Source organism: Phoenix dactylifera, chromosome 2 (assembly GCF_051530095.1).
Source record: "Phoenix dactylifera cultivar Ajwa chromosome 2, Ajwa_hap1_PhDact_Kaust_v1.1, whole genome shotgun sequence".
In the NCBI taxonomy this organism is placed as follows: domain Eukaryota; kingdom Viridiplantae; phylum Streptophyta; class Magnoliopsida; order Arecales; family Arecaceae; genus Phoenix; species Phoenix dactylifera.
Window position 1 is genome coordinate 52,439,680 of NC_143191.1, and position 23,656 is coordinate 52,463,335.

Here is a 23,656-nt window from a genome sequence, read left to right on the forward strand (position 1 = left end):
GTCAGTTTGTCCCATGCTCAGCAATATTCTGAAAATTATGGAAAGCTATGCTAGTCTCAGAATCCATTGTATATTATAGAGATCTTTATCAGATTCTTGAACAGGATTATTATCCCAGCCAAGACATCAACTTATATCAGCATCAAGCCACCCCAACACAATATATATAAATCTTGATCTTATTATCTTGACTGATATAAACTGATAAAATGTGAGATAGCAGCTGCTACAACATATTCATATTGATTAATATTTATTCACTTATTTAAATAAACATTTATAACTAAGTAATATTAAAAACAATGTTTAAAAATAATTTTTAGTTCATCTCATCTGTTGAGATTTCAATATTGCAATCCGGTAGAGATCTTGGAAGATCTCAGTTCATTCCAAATTTTTCCAACATGCCATCGAGATAAACCAAGATGTTGGTTTATCTTAGTCTTAGTCTTTCAACCCTAAAGTTTCGCTTCGCAGTAGATCAAAACTACATTTGCCTGATGAGAACATGTTCGAAGGCTTCAACAAATTTGAGAATGGGGGAATATGAACTGAAAAGGTCCCTTACAAACATAACATACAACCTAGAGTGGCTTGTTTTGTATCATCATCAACGTCTCGAGGCTCATATGTCAGTGAAATTAGGTGACAATGAATGTTCTCAGAGATCAATGGGTTATCTTTCTTGGAACAAGGGACTGGTGCATCAGCTAAGCTGGTTAATAAGACAACATATACAGGTGTGCCCTTTCTTTTACCAACAGAGGTTGGCACCACAACTCTCATGTATCAAGAAGGTTGGGAATTGAAATCCTTACAGATATAAGTGGATAAGCTTTGCTCAAAACCAGGGTCCTCAAATCCCCCATGGTTTAAGTACCAACCAGAGTTCTTAAACAATGATGTACTTGTACAAAAGCCTACCTTTTAGATAAGTAGGATAGCCTAATTGCAAATCATCATTTGTATATCTGTCAAAGGGCACAGCCACATTGTTTATTAATGGATGTGGACTCATTCAATTGTTTTCTCTTCCACCGCAGGTTAAATGTCAAGAAGGGCCCTGTTCTTTCTTTCTGAATCTGTAATGCACACAACCATACGAAGGAATCTTTCTTTAATCAACATGTACAGATTGATTGCTGCTATCCAACAAATAGTTCAAGAAAAATGCTTTGGTGTGCTCATCATGTGCACATGAAAAATTCTCTAGAACTAATAAAACCACAATGGCAACATACTACGCAACTATATCCCATTTATTGCACCAGTTTATAGAGTTAAACAAATGGCATCCTACCACTTGTTAGAGAAAACTTCTCGACTGCACATAATGAGAGCAGCATGACATTAGCCATGGTATGTTCTATTGTCTATGATTCAAATCCATACCTATTTTAACTACAAAAGATAACCCTACTGATGAGAAAAGGAAAGAAAGAAAGAAAAGGAAGACAAGAATGACACCTCAGAACACTTGTTATTGACTTGGTCCTTGTAGGCTTTGTCTGGGCATTCATAAATTGATAATTACAAACAAGAACTTCCACAAAATGGCTAATATACAATATTATACTAGTGGAGAAATAGCCCCTTCATTATTTTAAAAGTCCTATCTAACTGTACTCTTAGGATTTAACCTCTTCATTATTTGTAGACAGACCTACCTTATGGTCCTTTTCATGCTGTCAATGACAAGCCATTTGACATTTTGATGGGAGGAATTTTTCCTGTTGAAACAATTTTCTATGTGCCCAAAATTTGGTGGGTAGTTCCTGATGGCTTCTTTCTTCTTCCTTTTTTTTTTTTTTTTGCTTTCCTCATGATGGGAGAGGTAAAATCTTTAACTCTCCACTCTTGTTTGCCTGCCAACTCCCATCATGTCATCAATTACCAATCCACAACATTTGCCGGCTCTGCGACCTATTGTAAGAATGAGGAGAGAATTAAACTATGCTTCAGTATTTAGCCTGCTTATAATAGTGTAATGATGTACTCTTGTTTTGTGCTACATGCTGTGGAATTTGAGGCCACTGTAAAAACTAGACCTACTCAAATTTCAAAACCAGGAGGCAAACTGAGTCACATCCAATGGCATTGTGCTTTCACTTTCCAATGCAGTTCCTGTTGTGCATGCACCCAAATAGAAATGCGGATGAGGAAAGTTTTTCCCTTTTGACAATTGTTAGACATTTCTCAAGTTCAATGAATCACATGGAAAAACTGCTAGTGCTAGACAAAAGTCATCACAATTATCATCTTTCAAATGAGGCCACCATATGATGTCAGGCTTTCTTGCTCTGTTGGGATCCTAGTAAGGAAATTTCTTGATTTAATTTCAAAGAAATTTATCTTTTTTTTTAAAAAAAAGAAGCATTCATCTGGCAAAATTACTCGAATCGGAATTAGATATTAACTATTTTTCATTAAATATGTTTTCTGAGAGAATGAGCTGAGATCTGAAAGGGTTGATAAGAAAAAGAAAGATATATCATGCATCCTCTCAAAAGAGAGATCTCGTAGGATTTGTTTAAATATAAGTAAAAATATGATTTTTCCAAAAAATGTTATCATTCTATCTGTTCCTATTATAATTTGAAATCGACATGATTGAAGGTGTTTGCACCGTAGTTTTAAGCAATATTACACGTTCAAGTCGTTGTGGCATCAATATTCTGCAAGTATATATATTCAGAAAGTGACTTGGTATCTTCCACCATCTTAATAAAATGGAGTTCGTTTATGTTTTTAATGAGTCTGTAGGAGTCAAGCCATGCACATTATACTCCTGAAAGGGTGGTCTTTGGGATAAAGACTTAAAAACGAAAAGGCATATGATAGCAAGAACAAGGACATGCTCAATGAGAGCTATCCTACCAGCTTTGTAAAGCTGGCCAGCTACTGGGTTGAGCTTGGAGATGGTTCAGCATGGCCTTGTTGAAATCTATCGACTTGCCTAAGTAATAGTTCGGTCTTTCCTTTCTTTCAACTCTCCAAGAAATCATCTTCAGAAGTTTTTCTTAAAAACATCAGTGCTGATTTAAAAGTTCAATTCGATGGTTTTATGCCTGATGTAAACAAATATTGATAGCATCCAAGCTACTGGGTTGAGCTTGGAGATGGTTCAGCATGGCCTTGTTGAAATCTATCGACTTGCCTAAGTAATAGTTCGGTCTTTCCTTTCTTTCAACTCTCCAAGAAATCATCTTCAGAAGTTTTTCTTAAAAACATCGCTGCTGATTTAAAAGTTCAATTCGATGGTTTTATGCCTGATGTAAACAAATATTGATAGCATCCAAGTGGAACAAGCACGAAGCATGGCTTATGGTACACCACACTGCAATCATCTACAAGTTAGGTAAAAGAATCCCCAGGTTAAGAAGGTGATCTTTGAGCATGGAGACATGCTACTAAAAGTGACTAAAAGTATACCTTACAAGAATGAGGTGACGAAAGGTGAGAGGAGTGTTGATCTAGCAAGATGCTTTGTTAAATATCTAAATAACATTAAAAGAAAATCTAACAATTATAATAAAATAGTGATAAGAAAATATTTGGCCTGTGAGGTGTGAGAGGCACGCCAAGAGACGCACTGTCCTAAAGCCATTGTTGCCTCCCCACGTGCAGGTATTGGCGGTCAGCGACGGCTCCAAGATACAACCTAAACGGCTCACAGCGGGCCTAATCTACAGTGCACGTCTGTAGTAGGCAGATTACCTAGTCTATATCGGTTGCCCAAAATATAAAATAAAATAGAAAATTGTAAAAGAGAGAATGGTGGTAGAGAGAAACAATGAGAGCAAGAAGAAGACTCTTGTATATATTTTTGTTAGATGCAAGGAATGGCTTCTTTATAGGCCTTGTGTAATCCAACCATAACGGTTGAATACTTATGGCCTCATTAAGGCCATAATGAAAGATAATGGGAAGTTTTGAAACTTCCAAATGGAATTTGAAATACTTAAAAGGTTATAACAACTCTTTTAAAAAATTTGGGGGTTACAAATCTTTTTATTTACACCACTTTAAAACTTTTCAAAATTCATTCAAGTTCCAACAAGGAGAACACATTGTCTCAACCCACGGATTATGGTAAACCATAGACCTTGTTGCAGAGTCTGAAGGGAGTGACACACTTCATGTAGTCCAACAGATCTCAACTCTATACCTTCTCTTTTAACACATTGATTTTCCCAATTTTACCAATTCTAAGGGTTAATTCTTGTGGAATGTTCTACAGAACTAAAGAAGTTTTTCTTAGTTCTTAAGCCATATGGCATTGCCATGTCCTCTGCTATTGGTTGTGCTGGCTTTCCTTGAATTGCATTTCAGTAGTGATGATGCCATGTGTATGACTCTAATATATCAGGACCAAATGATGCACTTTTGTTACTAAAACCTAATTGAACCTTGCTATGTGACTGTATGAAGAAATATTATTCTTTTGGCAGAATTCTTAAAGAATGAAAATGCCCTCCAAATTTGTGCATGATTCCTTTTCTGTTGCTAATATGAACTGCACATTAATCTATTTCTTGATCTTTCTTTCAGAAAATGCTGTTGCCCTGTGAACTTCCTACGGAGAGAGAAGAAGTTTGGAGTACTTTCAAAGCAAACACTGCAGCAAATTCTCTTCTTTTTGAAAGAAGGGGAGAAAGCATTATTCTATCCGTATTGAACACCATGACTTTGTCTTTCTATGCGGACCCTGGATTTAGATGAGGGATTTGGACTTTAGACAGCCTGTACTTGTCAAGGCTGCATTTTTTTGGTTTTGCCTCTGTTAAGATTGGTGTTGAACCTGTTTTACTGAGATAGTTCAATTTCTTTTGCTCTAAATGTTAAATCTAATTTACACGCTGCAATGTAAAAATTTTTGACTTTTTGTTGTGCGATACATGTTTGGATTTGCATTTGTTGGACCAGTTCCCCACTACTGGTAAGTTTCCTTAGATGGTGATATTTGCATAGATTTTTTACATTCCAAAGTGGTTTATATTGTATCTTTGTGGCTTGAATGGGGAATTTTTCTGATAGAAGTTGTCACTGAAATTCCTAAGCTGAATGCAGCTTTGATTTTTTTTTTTTTCACAATTTCTCAGCCTATTAATTTTTCAGGATCTGTTTTCTGGTTTCTGCATAATTTTTTTGGAATAATAATAATAATAAATAACATTTTTTGGAATATACTAGATATGCCCCGACCTATTCTTTCCAATTCTTCAATGTTTTTTTATGTATCGGTAAGAATAAATATAAGCAAATTCTCCTAATTACCAAATGCCTGCTACCAACAAGCAAATTATAATGTGAACTCCTTGATAGAAGCCTTCAGCCTCCAATTTTCAATTAATTAATCCAATAATTTGATGATGTTTCCATGCAAGTCAAGAAACAAATGTATATTACAAAACTGAGTATGCATCAGTTCATGCTGGTCGGAAAGCATGAAGCTAAGGTTTGTCGTTTTGATATTGGTGTACCGGTACCACTCTATTACTATATCGGTACACTTAGTATGGGCACCAAAATGTTGGTACACTATATATTGTGTAGCGGTACCGTATAAGTATGGCATAATATGGCGTACTATAAGTGAAGCGAGGTTAAGAAGCACACCCTTTACCACGCACCTCTGATCCCATCGTAAAAATAAAAATAAAAAGTTTGTTAACTGAATATGAGCTATATTTTCTTGTAAGGTTCTTTCTTAAGTTTCCTTCTTTGAACATAAGTTTTATACGGCTAAAACTAGTTCTAATAAAAATAATCTACTTAATATATGTGAAGTCACAACATATATACACATCCCCATGAAAAAGAATTAAAAAATATTTACACCTCTATGCCTGATTTATTATTTTTTTTCGAAAAAAATATACAGACAATGAGTGGATAAAGAGATTCTTCTCTCTTTTTATTGAAAGTTTTAAGAAGATTGAGAATAGAGAAGATGTTCACTAGGAATTTAATGTTTATATAAAACTATAAAAAATTTTGTAGTTCTTATAACATTTTCTATTACTCACATTGTATAATTTTTTATCAACCTCTTTGAATTTTGAAGTAAAGCCTACCCCCTTTCCTTGCACCATGAAAATCCATCATCTCTGGAAAGCCAGATTTTAAGCAACATCTAACAAACGTAGCACCTGTATTGATCTTACATTGCAAAGAGAACTGCAAACTTATCCAAACTCCTTCAGTCTTCTTTTAAATATCTCCATATATTTTAGGTAGCATTTACCATGATAGCTAGTTTTCATTTTTTTTTTTAAAAAAAAATTGAAACTACCAAAAACTTATTGTTTGATGGTGAAAATGATGATTGTTTGATGGCTAAGCGGTGGCCAACAATGGTGGCGGGCGGCGATGATGGCCAGCAGCAGGTGCTTGCCAGTGGCAATGGCTGCCAGCGACAGTTTATTCCTCAATAACCCAGTACTTAATATCTCATTACAAACTCATTAAAACACACTTAAGCAAAGCTCGAACAAGTATTTACTTAACTGGTTAAATTAAAAGACAAAAAAGAACAATTAACCCAGCGTAACATAATAGGACTTCTAGCAGAAAGATAAAGGCAGTACTATTTGACTGAACTACAGCATCCCCTTTGCGAGCGGCATCATCATCCTTAGCACTTGACCTCCTTCAATCCATAAGCAAAGTACAGAAATGTTGGATCAGTGGCACCCTCCTTGTAGTATGCAAAGACCATGCTGCTATCATCATGCATGCTCTCGCCCACGAAACTGCCAAAGAACATCAGATTGTTTGAGTCTCAAAAGTTTGACAACGAATAAATCTTGCATCCGACAGTTTGGCAGGATAAAATCCTAGAAGAGAAATGGTTTTGCCTTTCACAACTGAAAAGATCAAAGTTAACAAAAGCATGAGACATGCCTTCAGGCTGGTCCTTCATTTACCAGGAGGTCAGTACCTCGCCCTTAAAAAGGCTAGCATGTTTAATGATTTAGATGACTGTTTATAGCATACTCATTACAGAAATATGCATGCATAAATTTCTAATTGCAGCAAACATAGCTCGTTCCATACATCTGATAAAAATTCACATGCTCATGGCTTTGAAGATTCAAAGTGTGCTAGGGACTTGGCCGTGAGATGTACAAGAGGGGTCTAGGCAATTGATAAATCTTATGGAAATATATAAAAAGAGGCACAAAGTTTTGGGTTTGTAATTACTGTTCTCTATTTTGTCCATTTAAGCCAGAAAAGTAGTTGTCTTCACCATAGGATTTGGCAACATTGTCATCCATACAAGAGATGATATAAAATTACAAACTACATCAAACATAGATAAATGGAAACTTGAGACTTACAATTGTAGGTCACTGAGCTTCGAGATTAAGTACTTGGTAGCTCCCTCAATGTGCTTCTTGAAGAGCTCTTGCTTCTCGGCATCCAGCTTGGGTGTCAATTGCTTGATATAACGCTTCATAAAGGTCACAAATTGCTTCTTGTCGAAGGCAGGTTGTTCCTGTTAATAATTGATATTACAAAGGTAAACCAAAAACCCTTCTTTAGAGCTTTGACCTATAGATTCCAGAATAAAGCTAAATGAATGATATTGACCAAAGGCAATAACCTGAAGGCGGAAGGTGTCGACAATATCAACCACCTTCTCAGCCTGATCATCAAGCCCTTCATCTTCTTCACCACCTTCAGCAGAAGGGTTTGCGCCAATGTCTACATTTACAGCTCCTTTAACAACCCACTGTTCATCAATCAACAATACTATATATTTAAGCTTGTAGGGATATTTCATATCCCACCAATAACAGTATCGAAGTTCAGAATTTCATCTAGCTATCGAATACCAAAAGTTCATAATCAAACAATCTAGGCATGACATGCTTATCCAAATGTATCACAAAAGTGCAAAAAAACCTACAGAAGAAGAACAGAGGCTATTCCACAAACAAACAAGAATGTGTATAAATGGACATACAGACACTTAAAAGGGGTAATTGAGAGGAGCTGGAAAAATTGACCTTCCCCTCAACTTCCCACAGCATTCCATTTTCGATTTCTTTGTAGGGGAATGAGTCTGAGAGGAGCTCGTCACCTAAAAAAAAAACATTAAATTGATCAATTATTTGTTGGCATCAAATCATTAAAAATATCAGTTCAGGAAAGCATATGTTAAGTGCTAATATCATGGACATGGTAAAGAATAAAAGCCATGTAATTGATAAATGCAATGTTTAAAGGACTGCATCAATAAAGAATCAACAGAGAGAGTCAAAATTTGGACCTACTATCATAATTTTTTTTAAATAATAACATAGTTGACAGCATACATGGACCTCAACATCAGTACCAATGCCAATTGCAAGCCCAGATGAAAAAAGTAGAAAGGTCGACATTTGGTTGACAGGCAGTCATAAAAAGCATGTCAAACTATGAAATTGATCCAAATTGGATATATTCATAAATGCTAGGTTGCAATGAACAACTTATTGATATCCCAAAATAGTTGGTAGAAGGCTTAATAAATATGGTTATGGGACAGCAAATCAAGAACTTGTTCATCCTTTAAACATGCTGAAGAGCCAAATGGGCAGATCTGAACTCCAAGTCAAGTTTTCTTACTCATATAATCGAAACCAAACTTACACTAAGAACTTGTGCAGAAAAGGTGTGTCATGGACATTGAATACTGACAAAAAAGAAATAGATTTCTACCGTCTGCATTCTTTATACAGATTACTAGTTCAAGAGAGAAGAACATATAAACAAACAAGGTTCACACGACTGATACACGAGACAATGTTCAACCACTACACCATTCTGACACATCTTCTCCTTCAAAGACAAAGAAAATGCAATAAATGTATACCAGGAAGTCCTAATGGTTTCTTTAGAACAAAGTAAACTTATAGCTGACAAGGGAAACAATTGCAGAGTGACTAAATTAAACTGGATCATATATATAAAGATAAAATATCCTCATGACTCATTAGAGCATTTACATCCACCTGTAATCCTGTACAAAAAACAGAGATGAATTTTTGCATTTTAAATTCCAGTTAATCGCATGGTTGTTAAAAGCATCACATTATAATGCAAAATGGATCAGGTTCAAGATAGCTTATCCCACCTACTTAAAGGCCTAAGTAGTGCTACATCAGAGCCAAGACAGCCAAAATATAAAATATCTACCTTCATTCATATTTCTGGTTTTCTCTGCTAACATGCTATCCTTTAATAGGCATTTACATCCACCTGTAATCCTGTCCAAGTCGACTCACTAACAAACCCTGTAACGCTGACTAGAAACACAAGCTCAACCATTTTTGTCACCTTCTCTAACATAATGTTCAGCCATCTCATCGATGCCTGCTTCTCCAAAACACACAATGGCTTTATCTTAGATGACCTTCATGTTTCAAACCTATACTGACTATAGTCAAAGATTGCTTGCAATGCCATATAATTGACTAGATTTTCTTTGCTAGGGATATTATCAGTCACCACCAAAGATTGTAAATTCTTTTAATCACTTTACAGGCAAAACTTGCCCACATATGATGCCATCTGCACTTCCATGCTAATATTCTGATTAAATATAAAATCTAAAATTATTTTACATGTTGAGGCTCGCTTTTACGTACTCAAGTCCTTGAATTTCAGATTTATATATAACACATAATTTGGGTGATTGAACACATAGAAAAACAATTTATGGCCTTGACGTAATCCAATTTTCAACCACTCTAGAAGCCCAAGTTTGCATGAGGCCACCTGATCAGGTTTTGTTACCGTCTATTTTAAGTATAAAGCATCAGGTTGTGGCACAATTTTATATTTTCCTAACACCATTTTCCAGCCCAAAACACATGAAGGTGTCTAAGCGCAGCAGTGGATACAAGGGCTCATAATCATTCAGATATCAGGCACAAGAATGCCATGCATGCTTCAAGAGCAAGGCAAGGAGGGAAAAAGGAATAATAACATATCCGCTTTAGACCCCAAGAATTCTTACTCTATTTTGAGAATCACAACTGTGAACAAACACGATCTCACATAGTTCACTTCCTAAGAATTAGCCAAGTGATGGTGCAGCACTAACCCTACGCAGTCTAGTCTAATTCAGACCTGTCTTAATCATTTTAATAATATATTTTTCTGTGGACCTGTATCTTATACATGCTGACACCCGTCCCTAGTTCTGTGCACCGACCAATAATTCTTTGGGTAATTGACTTTCCCATCCCTCTAAAGACTCCACTATAACAAAAAGTCCTTGTTAATTAAATCTAAAACAACCGGTCCAGAAACTTTCCAAACTGTAATTCCCGGTCCCTGAGCCCCTTTTATTTTGAAATAAGATACCGAAAATGCCCCTTCCCTCATGATCTCCCATCCTTCCGAAGAAGAAGAATTTCAGAGACTTTCCAAACTGTAATCTCCCAGCCGCGGCTGCTGCCGACCGCGGCCTGCCCCCTCCTGCGGCCGCCGCCGGCCCGGCTCGCCTCCTCCCGAGCCCCCTCCCGCGGCCGCGCCGCCGGGAATGCCTCCGCCCCTGCCCCCATGGTGGGAAGGTGCCGAAGAAGAGGAAGAAGGGCGCCGTCCCACGTCCTGCGGCTGTCGCCGGCCACGGCCCGCCCTCCTCCAGCGTCCGCCGTGGCCCAGCCCCTTTCCGGCGCCGCCGGCCTCGCGGGAAGAGAAGAAAGAAGAAGAAGGGAAGAAGAGAAGAAAAAAAAGAAAAAGAAAAGAAAAAGTTTGAACTGGGGTCGACTCCTGCTCTGCTGGGGTCGACTTGTGAAAATCTTGGGTCGACTCGCTCACTTCTACAACAATTTTCTAAGAACACTTAACTGTGTGCACAGTCCTGTTAACTGTGTTCGCAGACAACTTAACTGTGTGCCGCCAGCTCGCGGAAGGAGAAAAAAGAAGAAAGAAGAAGAAGGGAAGAAGAGAAGAAAAAAAAAAGAAAAAAAAAAGAAAAAAAGGAAAAAATAAAAATAAAGTTAAATAAGCTTGGAACAATTAAATAAGTTTGGAACACACTTAATCTAACATGACACACGGTTAAATAAGCTTGGAACATATTTAAATCATCCCGGAACACACTTATTCTACCCCAGAACACAGTTATTTCGACTGTGCACACAGTTAAGTGTTATTAGAAAATTATTGTAGACTTATGCTGAGCTGGGGTCGACCCCTGGGGTCGACCCCTAAAGAGCTGGAGTCGACCCCTGAAATCAGGCAAAAAACAGCTCTCTGAAAAGCCTGAGAGAGTCGACTCCAGGTGAGCAGGGGTCGACCCCAGGTCTGTGAACACAGTTAAGTTGTCTGTGAACACAGTTAACTTGTCTAGGAATACAGTTAAGTTGTCTGTGAACACAGTTAAGTTGTCTAGGAACACAGTTGTTTAGGAACACAGTTAAGTTGTTTGGGAATACAGTTAACTTGTTTGGGAACACAGTTAAGTTATCTAGGAACACAGTTAATTTGTCTAGGAACACAGTTAACTTGTCTAGGAACACAGTTGTTTAGGAACACAGTTAAATTGTTTAGGAACACAGTTAACTTGTCTAGGAACACAGTTAAGTTGTCTGTGAACACAGTTAACTTGTTTAGGAACACAGTTATCTAAGAATACAGTTAAGTTGTTTGGGAACACAGTTAACTTGTCTAGGAACACAGTTAATTTGTCTAGGAACACAGTTGTCTAGGAACACAGTTAAGTTGTTTGGAAACACAGTTAACTTGTCTGGGAACACAGTTGTCTAGGAACACAGTTAAGTTGTCTGTGAACACAGTTAAGTTGTTTAGGAACACAGTTATCTAAGAATACAGTTAAGTTGTTTGGGAACACAGTTAACTTGTCTAGGAACACAGTTAATTTGTCTAGGAACACAGTTGTCTAGGAACACAGTTAAGTTGTTTGGGAACACAATTAACTTGTCTGGGAACACAGTTAAGTTGTCTAGGAACACAGTTAACTTGTCTGGAAACACAGTTAAGTTGTCTAGGAACACAGTTAACTTGTCTAGGAACACAGTTGTTTAGGAATACAGTTAAATTGTTTGGGAACACAGTTAACTTGTCTAGGAACACAGTTGTCTAGGAACACAGTTAAGTTGTCTGTGAACACAGTTAAGTTGTTTAGGAACACAGTTATCTAAGAATACAGTTAAGTTGTTTGGGAACACAGTTAACTTGTCTAGGAACACAGTTAATTTGTCTAGGAACACAGTTGTCTAGGAACACAGTTAAGTTGTTTGGGAACACAGTTAACTTGTCTGGGAACACAGTTAAGTTGTCTAGGAAAGCCTGAGAGTCGACTCCAGGTGAGCAGGGGTCGACTCGTGCTGTTAAGGGGTCGACTCCAGGTCTGTGAACACAGTTAAGTTGTCTGTGAACACAGTTAACTTGTCTAGGAACACAGTTAATTTTATTTTTATTTTTATTTTATTTTATTTTCTTCTTTTTCTTTCATTTTCTTTTTTTTCTTTTCTTTTTCTTTTTTTTTTTCTTCTCTTCTTCCCTTCTCCTTCTTTCTTCTTCCTTCTCCTCTCGCGAGGCCGGCAGCTACGGAAGGGGGTCGGACGGTGGCGGCCGCAGGATGGGGCCACCGGGGGGGGCAGCGGCTCCTCTTCTTTGGCACCTCCCCACCGTGGGGGCGGAGGTAATTCCGGCGGCGCGGAAGGGGGCAGCGGGTGCGGGAGGGGGCGGGCTGTGGCCGGCGGCAGGCGCGGGAGGGGGTGGGCCGTGGCCGGCGGCAGGCGCGGGAGGGGGTGGGCCATGGCCGGCGGCTGCCTTTTTCTTCTCCTTCTTCGGTGGGAATGGGAGAGGCGGGGGCATTTTTGTCCCATAAAGCAATGTTAAAATATATATGGACCGGTTGTTAAACAACCGGTCAACAGGGATTTAATGTTAAAGTTCGGTCAATAAATGGACCGCTGAGCAAGTTCCCCTAATTCTTTTTCAAGGGCTTAATGCCTTTTATCTATTTAATTATTATCATATTCAATTGAAAACAATGATGTTATGAATCATGCAAATGCACAATAATGATTTTATGCACACAAACCCGTTCTCAACAACAAAAGATGAAAACAAATTAAATAACAAACTAAAATTATCAATCCCAAGAAAGCAAGACACGGGAAACATCGCACCAATAACAAGCAACATAAAGTCACGAACTATCTCACCAGGTTATTTTCAGGAATAAATCAAATAAATATAATCATAAAATCATAATCTTCAACTCTCCATTAACTCCAATATTTCATCTCAGAAGGTGAATTCCATGACAATTACCACCAACCAAACAAAAAAAAGTAAAAAATTCCAACAATCGAAGCTTAAAAACCACAGAAATTAATCAAACGAGACAACTAAACAGCAGAATTGCACATCACCCGACCAATAACTACAAAAAAAAGGGAAAAAAACTAACTCTCGTGCTCTGCCTCCAAGATCCGAACTTTCCTAAGCAATCCAAAACCAAAATTTGAGCGGAAAGACAATATAAGAAGATGGCTGCTATACCTGTGAGCAGATCCTGGTAGACGATCATGGTTCCTTCCTCCCCAAAAAGATTCGAGCGACAAATCCTAACCCCGGAGCAGCGAACGAGAAGCGGAGACAGAGGCGAGAGCGACACGGGCTATTTATAGGCGAGGATCGGGCATCCTTGGCGGTGTAGGATTTCCCCGGCTAATGATAGCCGGAATTGAATTAGATTCCGTTTCGAACTAATATTGAATATTCACCGTCCGATTGGTGTTTTTACGGTTATTCACCAGATGGACGGCTGTCCGTGGTTTCCGTGGAGACGAGGTCTTCTGGGTCCAGGAGTAATAGCGGACCGGTATGATAACTCGGGGCGGAGTTTTAGCGGAGGCGAGCAGGTATTACGTGAAAGATCCGACGGTTGCAATGTCTAAATGTTTCAAACAAGAATCTTCGGATTTTAGATCTCGTGTTCCGCGTGAACAAATTTATAATCTTGTATTGTTGGATCTTGGAGGGTAGACTTGGATTTGGAGCAAGACTAGACTATAGTACAATCTTACTTGATGTGTTGGTTACTGCAGTTTGAGTCCGAGTTTGGGTTAGACCAGGTTTAGTTGAATTGGAATGAGTTTTTCATAATTCTAGCCAAGTTAGCATTGTGATCTTATGGTTTTGGATTTCCACTGATCCAATAAATCCAAGGCTTGATCAAGAGATTTGTTCAAATCAATCTTGCTATTAGGTTGTCTCAAAGTATATGTCAAGGCTTGATTGGTAAATGAACCAAGCTTGAATAATGATTGGGCTGATAAATAAATTGAAACTTAGGTTAAACTTGTTGATATCTTCATTTAAGCGGCTCATGAGTGGAGCACGATCAAAGTTTGGACATGTTGGACCGGAACGGTCCAAAATAATATAGGATATTGTCTTACAATTTTATGCTAGAATCGGCTAAACTTGGGATTGGACATATGTAGTTTAATATTCAAAGTAAATTAATATTAGGAATAAATTACATTCACATCTAATAATTTAAAAAATCTATAATTACTCTTCTCGAGGTTTATTTTTATTCATCATTTTCACCCATAACTTAACATGATATCGGTCAAAGCACTAACCTAAAATAGGACTCAAACACCATATCAAAAAAAAATAAAAATAAAAATAAACAAAATAACCTTAAGTAACATAACAACCATCCAAGGATAAAAAAAAAATGTATGCATCCTTCTCTCCATCCAAAGACAATTTTGACTTTTCACATGAGGTAAACAATTTCACTAATATTATTAATTTAATTGGATGTAAGTATGGATTTTACGAATTATTGGATGTAAGTATAATAAATATAAAACTTAAAAAAAAAAATATAATTTACTCTAATATTTAATTAAACCAAGATTAATCTTCGAATGGAAAGTAAAGTAGCCTATGGTTGATATTATATATTTGGGTGGAACGGAGAGAAGCGGTCAAAGAGGTGCATGCCACGGCCTGAAAGAAAATTATCTCCCCTCTTCAAAAGTTGTATGGGTGGAGAAGAACAAACTTGAGGCTATGGGCAAAATCAAAACATTGTGTGGCGGAAGTTCACTACTTGATCTGCATGGTTTTTTAGAGACGGATAAAAAATGGCTGTAAGTGGACTTCAATGTCTCTGTGATCCTGGATTGTAGAGGAATCAAGCTAGATCTGAATGTTTAGTATCTCAAACCTAGTGTGCAACTATCTTCATGTCTAGGATGTTGATTCAACCCAATTTGTGTGCACAATATATTGTTAGCAATATAATATCTAAATAAACAAATGACTCTAAAATTACAATTAATGGAAAATCTTTATAGGGAATAATATATATATATATATATTATTCGACATCAAAATAATTCTATTTTAACACAAAAGAAATCTATTCTAGCACAAAATAAATCTATTCTAGCACAAAATAAATCTATTCATTTAATAAAATTAAATCACAAAATTGCAAATTCTACATATCTACTAATATTAAATTAAAAATATAAGTTAGAGGAAATAGCCTAATGAAGGCAGGTCGAAGCACGTGACGCTGTCCCAAAGAAATGTTTGCCCCTATGTACGGGTCTTTTGACAATCCTCCTTTAAGATACGATGACCCTACAACTTTTTCTTCGATACGTCTCGAAAGAAGTCAAAACGAACCTGATCGGACTTGCAGATCCAGCGAAGAACAAAATAAATAAAATAAAATATAATGTAAAAGAGCAAAAATAAAAATCATAAGTGGCTAAGAAAGGAAGAACTTTTCTGTAAAATTTTTTCAGTATTTTTTTCTATTTTTTTCGTGTCCCGAATAGGATGAAATCAAGGGATATTTATAGGAGTTTTAAGTAGAGTCAATTTGGTCTTTAGCGGATCCGTCCGCGCCTTCCGTGGATTTCGCAAACGCCCCCTTTTATTCCCAAAGCGAACGTCCCAACGGACGTTTCGCGATTAGCCCACATCATTCCCAGCAAAATGCCCAACGGGTTTTCCAATTTCAAACGCGCACGCGGCCAAGTCTCGGGTCGCGTGCACATTTAAATTTTTCCATCAATCCTCTGCAAAAATTTAAATAATTTTAAAATCAAAATAAAATACTGAATATCTTATATTATGTAATAGGTGTAGGTACCTTTCGATTTAAACCTTCACTTAGTAACAATTGACTGCATCTGTGGAGCCAAGGTGGTCTTAACCTTTAACCTCGGTCCATGGCTTAGAATAAATCAACATTACACATAATATAGACCAATTTGCATTCTAAACGGGTTGCGCTAATATGGCCATACGCAGGTATCTATCATGTGCTTTTTAGGGAATCGCTCATTTTTCATAATTGCGGCCTCACGACTGCACATATAGGTGAGTCCTAATAAGAAAATTAGAAAGGAAGCTCCTGCCTCTTGAGTCTCTAACTCATTAAGAGTTATAAAAACAAACTCATCCTACCACTTGCTTTTATAAGCACTACTGCCATAGGAATGAGGAAAGCATAAAACAGTGCTCCTTTTAGTCACACTCCGATTTGGTTCTACCCATTGAACCTTTTAAGGTTGGGTTCCCACAATGGTGATCTATCTTTATGGGCTAAGCCCAATCCCCTCGACGACTCTAAAACTACTATTCTAGATAAACCTTTTGTAAGCTGATCAGCCAAATAATTTTTTAGATTTTACAAAATTCAAAGCAATAACATTATTTTTCAATTTATATCTTAATTTATGACGCACTTTTAAGTACCTGTTCATTTTTACATTTACACTTATGTATTGCAGATTTACAATCATAATGTAAGGAGATAGGTGGTAAAGGTGACTCATCTATAGGAAGGTCTATAAGTAGATCTTTAAGCCACTCAGCCTCAGTGCTAGTGGTGCTAAAGCTATCAGTTCAGACTCCATGGTACTCCTAGATATCAAGGTTTGTTTGATGGATTTCCAAGACACAACAGTACCTCCTAGGATAAAGACATATCCTGTGGTAGATTTAACATCTAAGGTATCACTGATCTAGTTGGCATCACTATAGCAGGAAACCCACTAAAGTGCAAGCAATAGGACTTGGTACCCTTAAGATACCTAAGGATCCTCTCTAATACTGTCCAGTGATCTTTATTTGGATTAACAGTATATCTACTAAGTCTATTTACAGCATATAATATATCTGACCTGGTGTAGTTTGCTAGGAATCCTAGTGAGCCTATAATTTGAGCATATAGGCTTTGAAAGATAGGAATTCCTAAGTTCTTCTTAAAGTGTGTAGAAGGATCAAAGGGAGTAAAGACAGGCTGACAATCAGAATAATTAAATTTATTGAGTATCTTGTCAACATAATGACTTTGGGATAACTCAATTCTATTTGCACTTCTAATTATTTTGGTATTTAAAATTAAGTCAGCTTGTCCCAAGTCTTTCATATCAAACTTATGACTTAAGAATTGTTTTACTTCATCAACTATCTGAAGATCTGTCCCAAAGATCAGTATATCATCTACATAGAGGCACAAGATCACAAATTTGTATCCAACTCTCTTATGATATATACATTCGTCTGTGCTATTGATTTCAAATTCAAATGTCATTATGGTTTCATTAAATTTTAAGTGTCATTGCTTGGGTGCTTGTTTAAGACCATAAAGAGATCTACTAGTCTGCAAACTTTATTTTCTTGGCTTGGGATTACAAATTTCTCTGACTGATCCATATAGATTTCTTCATTTAAGTCTCCATTTAGAAAAGATGTCTTGATATCCATCTGATGAATCCTTATAAATAGATTTAAAAGGCTTCTTAGGGAGTTTGGCTTTTATACAAATTTGACATTTCTAATGGTTCTTAAGATCACTTTTTGGTATTAGATTTAGGTTCATAAGTTGCTTAATTGAATTATAATTTACATGACCTAATCTATCATGCCAAATAGAAGGAGGTTCTATATTCATAATTAAAGGATTTTCATTCATTGAATGAGCTATTACATTCAACTTAAACAATTCTTCACCTAGAAACCCTTTTTCTACAAATATTACACCATAAGAAATTACAACTTTATTGTACTCAAAAATAAGGCGATAGCCTTGCTGGATAAGCAAGGAACGACTATTGAGGTTTCTCCTAACAATTGGAACATATTGGACGCCGTGTAGGGACAGGACTTTTTCAGAGGCGAGCTTTAAGTCCACTCGTCCCACTCATAGCATACGCACCTCCGAGCTGTTTGCCATGATCACAGCTCCTCCACTTAAGACCTGATAAGAAGAAAATCAGGAGCGATCCGAACAAATATGAGTACCAGCTCCGGTATCAATCCACCAATCAAGTGCTTGCAAAGTCATGTTAACTTCAGGAGTGAAGGAAACAAACTTGAAAGCTGTCTCAAAAGAGCCAGTGCCAGAAGTCACCATGTTGACTTGAGCACTGATTGTGTGTGGACAATTTTTCTTGGATTGAAGAGGTGCAGTCTTCTTATAGAAGCACCGGAGAGATAAATGGTTGGTCCGACCACACACATAACAGAAACGGACACGATCATTCTCTTTCTTCTTCTTCTGCTCCTGTGATTGGATAGGTTTTCCATTATGGTGGTTAGGGTTTCTAGGGTTGTAAGGTTTCTTTTTGTAATGCTTATTTTTGAAGGGTCGGTTTTGATTTTTTCTAGGTGGGACCTCTATATTATAAGCATTATTCTTGTGGCTAGTAGAGGTTTTACTCTTGAGCCTATGCTGCTCTTCTATTCAAATGGAGTTCAAAACTTGGGTTAGGTGAGACCTCCTTGGGTATGGCTCAGAGTCTTAGCAAAATCAGACCAGAAATTAGGTAGTTTATCTATCAGACAGGCTACCTGAAATGATTCATCCAAATTGGTTCCATTAGCACTAAGCTGGCAGATCAGGATTTCAAAATCATAGATTTGGTCATTCATAAGCTTTGAGTCCACCATCCTAAAGTTATTGAAATCGGAGGCCTTGAACCTCTTCACCCCAGCATCATCAAGACCATATTTGCTTGCTAGGATTTTTCGGAGTTCTTTGGCACTCTTGGCTGTGTAATAGATATCATACAGCCTCTCAGAAAGGACACCTAGAATTTTATGGATGCAATAATAGTCTATCTCATCAGGTGTCCTAGAGGGTGTGCTGGTGGAGGCAGAAGGTTCAGTGTTGGAGGAGGTTGAGTTCCTGTTTGAGTTTTGGCGAGTAGCATATCGTGAAGTAGTTGGGTTGGACCCATTATCAACTTCAATGGTGCTCTCACCTATGGCTGAGATTAACCCTAATGTGGTAAGCCAGAACCGCATTTGGTTCTGCCATCTCCTAAAGTTATGGCCAACAAATTTTTCAGATTTGGCACTAAGGTGGTCACTAGTATTTGAGGCCATAGGTTCAACATTATAGAAAAATGACAGAAACCTGAATAAAGGCAAAAAGTCTATGTCAAAAGATTGCATTAAATTTGTATTGAATTTTGAATGTCTAGTTGATATATCCAAAAAATAATAGCCAAATCAGCTCCAGATCGGTGGTAGAGCACTAGACTCACTTAAGTACCAGCCTTTCTTAGGCACGTATGCCTTTTTGACAAGCTTTTCTTTGACACTATTAGTTAGTGGATATAATCACTAGAAATCACACAAATTTAATTTTTACAAAAGTCTAAGTGCAAACTTAAATTTGTTGTTACGAATTAACCAATTTTCAAAATTTTCATTTGAATTTTTCGAATTAGTAATAATTGATTACTAATTTTGTGCCAGCAAATCAAATATTATAATTGAGATCTAAAATGTCAATTCAATAAATTATAAGATTTATTATCTTATTAGAATAATTGATTACTAAATTTATCCTAGCAAATCATTATTGTAATTGAGATCTAAAATGTCAATTCAATGAATTATAAGATTTATTACCTTATTAGAAGAATTGATTCTAATTTTGTGCTAGCAAATCAATTATTGTAATTGAGATTTAAAATGTCAATTCAATGAATTATAAGATTTATTACCTTATTAGAATAATCGATTAAGATCTAATAAGTCAATTCAATAAATTAATTATTATGTATTAAATAATTTTCAAATTTTTTGTTTGAATAGGATATGGAAATTACTCCTTGAGGAGTCCAAATGGAGATATGATAAATCTCCTGGAGGTTAAACAAATTATTACCTTTTTAAAATGATTTACTGGATTATATATTACTAACATAAAAATAAACAAACACTTCTTTGGATTGTTAGCAATATAATATCTAAATAAATAAATGAATCTAAAATTACAATTAATGGAAAGTCTTTATAGGGAATAATATATATATATATATATTATATTCGACATCAAAATAATTCTATTTTAATACAAAAGAAATATATTCTAGCACAAAATAGATCTATTCATTTAATAAAATTAAATCACAAAATTGCAAATCCTATAGATCTACTAATATTAAATTAAAAATATAAGTTAGAGAAAATAGCCTAATTGAAGGCATGTCGAAGTGCGTAGACGCTGTCCCAAATAAGTATTTACCCCCACGTACGGATCTTCCAACAATCCTCTTCTGAGATACGACAATTCTACAACTTCTTCTTCGGTACGTCTCGGAAGAAGTCAAAACGAACCCGATCGGACTTGCAGATCCAGCGAAGAACAAAATAAAAGAAATAAAATAAAATATAAAAGAGCAAAAATAAAAATCATAAGTGACTAAGAGGAGGAAAAATTTTTCTCCATAATTTTTTTCAGTATTTTTCTCTATTTTTTTCGTAGGATGAAATCAAGGGGCATTTATAGGAGTTTTGAGCAGGAGCAATTTGGTCTTTTAGTGGATGCGTCCGCGCCATCCACGGATGTACCCACGATGATTTCGCAAACGCTTGCTTTTATTCCCAAAGCGAACATCCCAGCGGATATTTCGCGATTGACCCACGTCATTCCCAGCAAAAACGCCCAACGGGCATTTCCAATTTCAAATGCGCACCGACCAAGTCTCGGGCCACGTGTGCATTTAAATTTTTCCATCATATATTTGACTTGAAGTTTTGATTGATGTCTAAATTTTATGGCCTTGTGATTGTAAGCTACTACTCTTGTTGAAATTAATTTTGCTAAACTCTTTAGGTATTGAGTCCCTTTTTGAGATGGTCAACATTTGCGGGTAGGGATTTAATACTACAAAATAGATTAAGCAAGGAATTTCTCATATTTGGATGCATTTTCTTTTCTTTTGTTTTTTTGACAACACCAATTGCATAAACAATTACTATTGCTTATATCTAAATGGTAGTTTCTATTCGCATATTAGTGCAATTTGAAACTCGAAGTCTGTCTCATAATATTATAGTTGTGATCATGTAATATAAACAACACTACAGCCAAAGTCCACATGCTTGCTGCTTTTCTCTCTATCCATAAATTTGAGATGTTTGCAGTCATCTCATTGGGTAGCTATATCTTTATCTTCCATATCAGTCTCCTAAAAATGTGCATATTGCACTTACTCTTCGACCGACAAATTGAGCCAAGTGTTATATCCTTGGAAGATAAAACCTCAGCACACAAAATAGATATTATGATTTTAATGCTGAATATTGATATGCAATTTTATTTGAACCTCATGTTGCTTAACCTTGCCGATAGTTTTTTTTTATGTGCCTTCTATCATCTATTATTGCACTAGGTTTCTAGATGATTTTGTCTTATTAAACTATTGGCCTCTAAAGACTCATTTGGTTCGTGGCTGAAATCGAGATCGGAATGAGAATCAGGATGGTCATATCCTCATTGTGGGTTCGTCATCAGAATCAAAATCAGAATTGGAATGGAATTTGAATACTATAAGAGAATAGGGATTGGATCTTAGAGAATTGAGGCATTCCATCCCTCCTTAGAATTAGAATGGGAATGGGACTCCCCCATCTAAATAGCTGGAATGGGAGCCACTCATTTTCATTCCAGAGTCTAACACTCTCCAACCTAGCATACTCTAAAGTTAATGGGTTTACAGTTTTTTCAGCCGTGGCCTTCTACAGAGATAATAAATAAGTCGGGGATTAGAAAATATGGCCACTTTAAAACAAGCAAACCATCTACTTGATGACAAATATACCCCTCTTTTTTTACTCTGATGGACACCCCTCTCCCTTCATTCTATGTTTGAAAATTGAAAGTTTTGCGTACATTCTATATAAAATGCCAAATTATGTGTTTACCCCTATGAAGTTGCAATTTGCATATTAACTTTTGGATTGAGTTGTTTTACATCTTGGCCCCTACCACCCCTCTACATTAGATGACACCATTAAAATGCCATAAAAATATTATTAAATTTATAAAATAATATTTTATCCTCATAGAAACAGATCTAAAAATAGAACTAAAATATTATTTGAAAGCTAAATTAAATCCTAACCATCAAATAAAACAGAAACATCTCAACCACTAAGTCAATATTTGAAGATGGCTTAGAATGATGATTTATTTTACTTATATTCATTGAATCGAGTTATTGCAACTAACTTATAATATTTGAAATATTTTTTCCCCTTTGAAACAAATGATATATATATATATATATATTCTATTTATTCTTTTGCATATTTTCAAATTTTACAATCTAGAGTAATTAAAAGACATTTAATTCTGTTAGTTCTATATATTTCTCTACATTATACATTAATTTTTCATTAAAAATTGACAAGCAATGTAGAATGTAGATTCATGTGATTTAATGACAATAATTAGAATAAAAACTTATCAATTGCTATGCATATTCCTTTTTATTTGATAAAAAATAAATATACTTCATTTTATTTTTTGATACTGTTAAAATTTAATACTTAGAAAAACTAAATGATATAAATTTTATTTCAAAATAAATAAAATATATCAATTTAACTTTTAAATAATAAATTTCAAATTTTTAAAAGAATGAAATACAATATACTTTATTTTTGTCTTTCCATCAAAGAAAAAAGATTATGCATAGCTATCGACAAATTTTTATTTTAGATCACATGGATCAACGTTCTACCTTACTTTTTAGTAGTAGAATAAATACAGAATGATCATAAATCATATAATCTTCTAGAAAATGTTTAATAAAAAAATAATATATGATGCATAAAATATGTGCCCCCCCCCCCCCCCCCCCCAAAAAAAAAAAAAAAAAAAAAAAGAGACCATTTCAATGTTGTAAACTAGTAGAAATAATTCAATTCAATTAGATATGCAGTCCCTTGGTAGCTAGTTGATATAGACGCACAGAAGGATCACATTACAACAAAAAATGTAATATCAAAAATTTAATGGTGAATGTAAGAAGGGGTAAAATTGAAAAGTCTACGTATATAGGTACATACATACCTATATATATACACATATTTTTTGAGAAAGAACTTTTTTTCCTTTAAGAATCATAAAAGTAAATTCTTTTTTTTTTTAAAGCAACACCAAGCACACACAAAGTCATTTCTATATCTTAATTAGACTAGTCAATTCATCATCCTCCTATGCCATGTTGCCATGGTAAGATCCCAAATGCATTACATTAATCAAGCACTCAGCAGTGCTCTCCCCTAATCAAAATTTTTTTTTCAGCACGCAGCTCCACACAGCAAACTTCTTACTCCA

At 35.9% G+C, this 23,656-nt stretch overlaps 1 protein-coding gene across 4 annotated transcripts; it reads right to left on the reverse strand.

Moving 5' to 3' along the window:
- Positions 1–6,390: 6,390 nt before the first annotated feature.
- Positions 6,391–13,690, reverse strand: LOC120103743 (translationally-controlled tumor protein homolog). Of its 4 annotated transcripts, none has more exons than XM_039118136.3 (5): positions 13,534–13,690; positions 8,016–8,089; positions 7,643–7,738; positions 7,344–7,501; positions 6,391–6,755 (listed from the first exon to the last, which is right to left on the reverse strand). In XM_039118136.3, exons 1-5 carry the CDS (start codon positions 13,559–13,561, stop codon positions 6,638–6,640), a joined length of 474 nt encoding a protein of 157 aa, XP_038974064.2. In that variant the 5' UTR covers positions 13,562–13,690; the 3' UTR covers positions 6,391–6,637. The 4 variants fall into 4 exon arrangements, with proteins under 4 accessions (XP_038974064.2, XP_038974063.2, XP_038974062.2 ...); XM_039118135.3 differs by having other exon boundaries at positions 7,610–7,738; XM_039118134.3 differs by having other exon boundaries at positions 7,643–7,758; positions 7,973–8,089.
- Positions 13,691–23,656: the final 9,966 nt, after the last annotated feature.